General features: G+C 40.4%; 1 protein-coding gene across 1 annotated transcript in view; it reads left to right on the forward strand.

Annotated features, from left to right (window-relative positions):
• The window catches only part of DTL (denticleless E3 ubiquitin protein ligase homolog), a 49,222-nt gene extending 42,207 nt beyond the window's left edge, over positions 1-7,015 (forward strand). Inside the window, exons 14-15 of the mRNA XM_005888557.3 lie at positions 3,338-4,170; positions 6,009-7,015. Coding sequence (XP_005888619.1) covers positions 3,338-4,170; positions 6,009-6,107 — 932 coding nt within the window. The 3' untranslated portion in view covers positions 6,108-7,015. The remainder of the gene's footprint in view (positions 1-3,337; positions 4,171-6,008) is intronic.
• Positions 7,016-7,407: the final 392 nt, after the last annotated feature.

A 7,407-nucleotide genomic window follows, 5' to 3' on the forward strand; every position in this document is an offset into this window, starting at 1 on the left:
TGCCTGTCTTCTCTTTTGGCCCTTTTAAACTTACTAACTGGCAGGCTTTGAATCGCAACACACAGCCCCATTCCCTTCTGTCCTACTTTTCCCAGTCAGCACCTGCTCCATTACTTGCTATTCTTTTACTGTTTCAGCCAGCGATCTCAGCACTGTCAGGCCAAGGGGTTCTCTATCCTGTCTGTGCATCAGAAGCACTTGTGGAGCTTTTAAACAATTTGTATGCCTCCAGAAATTGTTAAGTAGGCCTAGAGTAGAGACCAAGTACATGTATTATCATAAAGCTCCAAATGAGTCCGATATGCAGCCAGACTGAGAACCTCTGCTAGGTATCACTGAGTGAAAAGATGATTATCTTAAAAAGAAGGAAATGTTAGCTGTTCTATCTCAAGTGCTTGCTGTAGACTTAAAGTCAAACACAGTACTTACACAATCTGTTCTTTGATGGCTGGAACTTGACCCTCATCCCTGTCAGCAGTAATGAAATTTAACAAACATTGTTTAATAATTCCTTGCTAGGAACTACAGCAGCACTAGACCTAAAAATGAGTAAATCATTATCACTTGCCCTCTGGATGCTCATAGTCTAATCCAGGAGGCAGCTACAAAAACTATAGTATATTGTAAACATTTCACCCAGCTATGTAAACAAAAGGGTTTGAGAACTTGCTTCCTGTGGGAGAGGAAGAAAGAAGTTTGTGAAATCTGCACAAAGGAGTTAATAACACTGTCATCAGAGCCTGGAAAAGAAGGGGTGGACTTGGCAAGAAAACCACGTGAACAGCGAGATGTGACAGTGCACACAGCTTGCTCAGGAAGCTGCGCGTCGTCTCCTGTAACAGGATCCTCGGGGCAGAGCCCCTGATCAGACTGAGAAGGTAGGGAGAGGCCAGATGGCAAACCTTCTAAAGAAAGGAGCTCCAAATGGACTGATGATTAGTGAACTCTGTAATTCCTCAAAGGAACCTACTTTCATGAAGCTTTTAGGGCAGTAGCCCAGTCTGTGCCACCATGTCATCAGATACCATGCAGCACTTAGGGTCCATAGGAGTTGGGGCTGCACTTAGTAGATGAAGAACTAAAGGCATGCTGTGTTTTAAGTCTAAAGGCCAATGTAGTGACTCGTATACAGCTGTTAAAAAGGCTGGATTGCATCTAAGTGTACTTCTATGAAGAGGTGTAAAGAGAAGAGAAGATGTTCAGAGAAGAGAAAATTGCAGAATGTGTATGTGTGTGTAATCTTTAAGTGTGATATACATATACCTTTGTGAGTGCTAATAGGTACATAGAAAATAGTGGAATACACAGCAGCATGAGAGTGAAATGAGATGGTTGAAAAGAAGACCTTTTGCTTGTTAACTTATTCCCCTCTGTAGCTGTTCAGAGAAGGGAAGGAAAGAAAAAGAGAAGAAAATTGGATGATAACATCCTGAAGAGGATACAGCTTTTCACATACCAGATTTTCCATTGGCCTTTAGTAGACACTTCAGATTTCTGCCACTGAAGTGTCAGAAACATATATTTGGTTTGTCTCTGGCCCAACTTTTCCTTCTCCCTGAATCCTGCCTTAGAATCTGCATGTTGTAAGACCCATGGTATTTTAGGACTTTCTGCCCTAAACATACTCTTCAGCTCAATTTAATGAAACTGATAACTGTCGGGGCTGTGCATTGACTGTGGACCTGCACTGAGGAGTGAAGCAAATGAAAGCTTCTTCTCTCCGGAAGTAGTAACAGTACTCAGGCTCTAGAAACATGAGTGTGAGAGCCATCACCAAACGCCACATGCTGCTGCTGCTAAGTTGCTTCAGTCGTGTCTGACTCTGTGCGACCCAATAGACAGCCCACCAGGCTCCCCCGTCCCTGGGATTCTCCAGGCAAGAACACTGGAGTGGGTTGCCATTTCCTTCTCCAATGCATGAAAGTGAAAAGTGAAAGTGAAGTCACTCAGTCGTGTCCGACCCTCAGCGACCCCATGGACTGCAGGCTTCCAGGATTTTCCAGGCAAGAGTACTGGAGTGGGGTGCCATTGCCTTCTCCAAAACACTGCATGGACTGGTCCTAATCATTAACCCCCCTTCTATAGCTTGTTATGATGACATGGGGCTTTCTAGTGATGATCTTTGTTGAAGAAGCTGTATCACTTTGTCTCTAAACATACCGTTGATGAGAAAAGTTTAGACAAAAGTCAGTTTGTAGAACTTCTCTGTCTCAAGGATAGGCTGTTTGAGTAGGGAAAAGCAGAAAGTAAAATGTACAGGAAAACTAACTGACCAGAGTTAGGACTTGTATTTATTTGAGTATAAATACAACTAAGTAGTTAAACTGAATTAAACATCAGAATTGTAGTACTGGGTAACTGAGAAATAAATGCCTTTTCCTTGTTATCTGAAGACTGGAACCCTTTTTCAGAAATCTGGAAAGCTCGGGAGAGTGAGAAAATACCATGTCTGTGTCAGGTCCTCAGGAGGAAGAAACACGAGGTTTATGCGAGTTTGCCTGAAGTACTGGTCCTGGCCTTAGAGACAAGGGGCAGGACAGATGGAGCAGAGTGCTCCCCACAGTGTGATTCGTTTTGCATCGCATTTTGGAAACGTTCTTTGCCATTGTTTGCCTGTGGAAAATCATAAATTGTATATTAAGGTGGAAGGCACACGAGGCCTGATAACCTTAACAAGTAATTGATGGGACTACCTTTGTGGAGATTAAAAGCTGTCTCCATTGAACAGATGTGGAAACGGGCGAAGAGGTGAACAGTTGTACCCAGGTGACATAGTAAGCGATTATGCGGGAGTGGAGACCTGTGCACTCCTGACGTGCAGTGCCTCTCTGGCCCAGCATTGCTTAGAAGCATCACAGAAATACTAAGAGCAGCACTACTTAGGGAAAACAAAGTGTCGTTAACAACCCTGATGTCTTACTGTTACCTTAGAATACTTTGTAGCTGTTAGAAATGGTACAGATCTGTGTTACTGTGGGAAATGTTCATGATACATTAAGAAGCAGGTTACTAAGTATCTTGTACATCTTGGTCCCATTTTTATATAGAAAAGCTTGAGAGATATCATATGCATAAGTATAAAAAATGGTTCACCTGGATGCTTTTAAATTCTTCTTTTTCTGTATTTTCTAGACTTTTACAAGCATATGTTTTACAACAGGGTGTCTTAGGGGCTGGCAGTTAGGAAATGGGAAGAATCAAATGATTTATGTGATCCACACTGGGAAGTCAGCCCCTGGATGATTAAGTTAGCTATTGATATAATTTTCTTTGATGAGAACCCCGGGATATTCTGTAGCTTTCACCTCTGATTTTTGTGACCTCTTTGGTTTCTCAGTGGCAGTGCCCAGCAGCCAGAGCACTCCGGCCAAAGCACCCAGAGCAAAGAGCAGTCCGTGCACCTCCTCCCCGTCGTCGGCAGCCTGTGCTCCGAGCTGCGCCGGGGACCTGCCCCTCCCTTCAAATACACCTACCTTCTCTCTTAAGACCCCTCCTGCCAAGGCCCGGTCTCCCATCAGCAGAAGAGGCTCTGTGTCCTCCGTCTCTCCCAAGCCACCCTCATCTTTCAAGATGTCCATTAGAAACTGGATGACCCGAACGGCTTCCTTATCACCACCCGTCACTCCACCTGCTTCCGAAACCAAGATCACGTCTCCCAGAAAAGCCCTCATACCTGTGAGCCTGAAATCATCCCAGGCAGTGGCTTGCTCTGAGTCTAGAAACAGAGTAAAGAGGAGGCTAGACTCCAGTTGTCTGGAGAATGTGAAACAAAAGTGTGTAAAGAGTTGCAGCTGTGTGACTGAACTTGATGACCCCGTTGAAAAGCTTCATTTGGATCTGTGCTGCCTTGCTGGTGCCCAGGAAGACCTTGGGAAGGACTCGCTAGGTCCTACCAAACCAAGCAAGATCGAAGGAGCTAGTATGAGTGTCTCTGAGCCTCCTTCTCCTGCCAGTCCTTATGCTTCGGAAGGCTGTGGAACGCTACCTCTTCCTTTGGGATCTTGTGGAGAAGGCTCTGAAGTGGTAGGCAAAGAGAATAGCTCCCCAGAGAATAAAAACTGGTTGTTGGCCATGGCAGCCAAACGGAAGGCGGAGAATTCATCTCCACGAAGTCCATCGTCCCAGACCCCCAATCCCAGGAGACAGAGCGGAAAGACTTCTCCAGGCCCGGTAAGTTGGCAGCGATAGAAAATGCATTTCCTAACTTGGCCAGGGCAGGCACAGATGCCTTCTCAGAAGTCAGAATGCTTTTGTTTTTTTAAGTAAATCTTTTATTCCTAGGATCACCAGGTTTAGTACATAAAAATATAGGACAAATATTGCATGGGACATATTTATACTAAAAATTTTTCATACTGCAATGTTATTTGTTTGAATTTCAAATGTAACTGCATGTGTCCTGTATTTTCTTTGGCAATCCTATTTACTCCAGTTAAAATCCCTTCTGTCAAAGTCCATACCCCTCAGCCCTTTTGCCCAATTGTTTAAAGCCTTCTTCGTCCTCTAGGATATCAATTCAAAAATAACTTCCTTCTTTGTTTGACATTATTCCCTCCCACAACTCCTTGCTTTTTAAAAATCTGCCTCACCATCCCCCAGCTCCTGCAACCTCTTTTTATAGATTTCCCTCCCCTTTTTATAGAGAAAGCTATAATTCATGGACAAGTTGCCAACATCCACAAATAGATTTTGATTTTGTAATTACAGCTTATGATTATTTAAAATAAAGCAAAATTAAGATACTTACAAAGCAGTTTTAAGTGCAGAATCCTTCTAGAGTTATATGGTTTTTTTCCAGTCTTTTATGATCATCTTGCTCACACTGGTATTTTTGGCAACTCACCTGTATCTCCCTTTTTTTTAAACATTCATCTTAATTTTACCTATCTTTTCATTAAACTTAGATAATTTCAAAAACAGATATTGCTGGCAGAAATACCTTTGTGAACCTTGAAAAGCTTGACTCATAATGATGGAGGCAGAAGTAGCTGTGAGCATTGGGTGAGCTGTGGGCACCAGTCAAAGAAAATAGAAGGCTTCTGCTACTCAGGTTGCAAGTTAAGGATGGAGGCAGGTTAAGGAAGTTTCTCCCGTAGCTCTTTCTGTATTAGCGAGAAGGTGGAAGAATGAAACCTGATCCAGGTATCATGACCAGTAAGATCTGCCCTTATAAAGAGCAGAGATTGGATAACCTTAGGCCAGTACTAATTTAACAAATGTTCATAACCCCCTCCTACTGTCAATAAGCCTATCCCCTAATTTTAGGAAAGATAAACTAGAAATATTTTAAAGATTACTTCAAACACAAAGTCCAAGGCCTTGCTATAGAGTATAAAGGGGAAAAAAGGCTGTAAGGAGTCTTTCTTCTCTCAGAATTCGCACTGTAGGTAATCTTTGCCCCTAGCCAAAATTCCTATTTTTTTTCAAGGGAGCTGGTCTGAGTTATGTGTTAGCAGAAAAATAATTTCAATAAAAAATTATTTTCATGAATGTGTACATCTTAAGGGCATTTTAAAAAATAGTCTAAATAAATAGATAAAAAATATCTAAGATATTTCTGGCTTTATAATTTCAACCTTTTGAAGCTAAAGTTTCTTTAAAACATTTTTTTTCTTTATGTACATGTTGATAAAGACTTCAGAAAAGGGTAGTATCTGCCATTTGAAATACCTATCTCGTTTGTAAATTTGGAAGGCTTATTTACTCATTTATATCAAAGAGGATGGTAATTGTAACCTCTTTGGTTCCTATTATGAGGCTTAACTGGTACATATTTTCCATTCACATGAAAAATCTGTTTTCTTTTCATGCATGCTGCCTTCAGTTTTTCTATATTTGGTACAAATCAACCAAAAGAGACATTGCCATCAAGTAATTGAGACTGAAATCTGGCTACATAAGCAAATTTCCAGACATCCTAACTTAAAATACCCATAGTGATAACTCGCTGAGGTAATAGCTGAACTTTATCTTAGAAAATCTCTGAAATCTGAACTTTCTTCTTCTAGGTCACCATTACTCCCAGCTCCATGCGGAAAATCTGTACATACTTCCATAGAAAGTCCCAAGATGACTTCTGTAGTCCAGAACAGTCAACAGAATTATAGATTCTCATCTGAGTGAGTTAACTGAAGCTTGATTCATTAAAACAAGATAAAAAATTCAAGAGTGACTCTAACTCTGGTTTTAAGAAAGCTACCATTTCTTCATGTTTAGTGAAAATCATTTCGACTCCAGAGTTTACCTAGTCTGGTTCCACTACCATAGTTATGTGCAGCTTCCTCAGAGTGAACGCTTTGTTTAAATTTCATGGAGTAAGTTTGCCACTCTGTAACATTTTGAATGATGCATCTCAAATGATGTATCTCCTGTACAGTAGTGACATCCCAGTTTGTAGAGGCAAAAAAACCAACAAGGCTTGTCTCTTCTGCTCTGAGACTGCGCAGCTGAACGCCTCTGCAGGCCACAGCAGGAGGCCTGTCTGTGAAGGTCGACTGCCGAACGGGACCCTGGGTCTCTGCTGCCTCTAACACAGTAATACAGTTTCACATAAAATATATAACCTTTCACTACGTTTTTGTGGATTTTTTTAAGTATGTGGTTAAATACGATTTTTAAGATAAGTACATTTATATTGATTCAGTATTAAAATACAATCTCTTAAGTTAAAATTATCTTTATTTTAAAAACAGCTATAAATGTCAACTTGTTGGCGAAACTAGAACACTAGCAACGTTTGTCTTTTCTCCCCCCAAATATATATCCCGTATATGATCTGAGGTTTTCAATTTTTACTAAGCAGTCTACTGCGTTTCCAACCCAACTTCATGTTATGATTTTTGACATTTCCTGGAGGAAGATGTTTATAAAATCAGTAGTCATACGCTGAAGCTGGGGTTTGAATTTAGTCTTTGGTTTTTTAGGGGCTGCTACTTTAAAAAAAAAAAAAAAGCTATCAAATTTTAAGAAAAAGTATTGATTTCTTATTGATATTTTTATAAAAGTGTAAGTAGTTCCTATACTGAAAATCCAGAACCTAAAAATTAAATCTTTGCTTTAACTTGATCTTTTGGATTCTCTTCATATACTAAAAAGCAGTGATTGTCTAGTAGAGCCCTGAGCCAAAAAGTCGTGGAATTTTCTCTATAGATATTTAACATAGAGTATATAGATGACTCTCAGTTAATAATGTGCAAAATATCTTGAATATCTCTTACCTTAACAGTTATGTATCAATAAGCTTGAAATGAACCATTGTTTTCTATTTTAGCCCTTTGTAACCTCATAGAAACAAGCTTCATGTATTTTCTATGTACTATGTCCTTAGAAGGGAGTCCCCTTCCACTCATGAAACTTGATTCATTTTATCCATTTCCCTAAGGACTGTGTAGACTTTATTCATATATT

The sequence above is a fragment of the Bos mutus genome, chromosome 16 (assembly GCF_027580195.1).
Source record: "Bos mutus isolate GX-2022 chromosome 16, NWIPB_WYAK_1.1, whole genome shotgun sequence".
Taxonomy (NCBI): Eukaryota; Metazoa; Chordata; class Mammalia; order Artiodactyla; family Bovidae; genus Bos; species Bos mutus.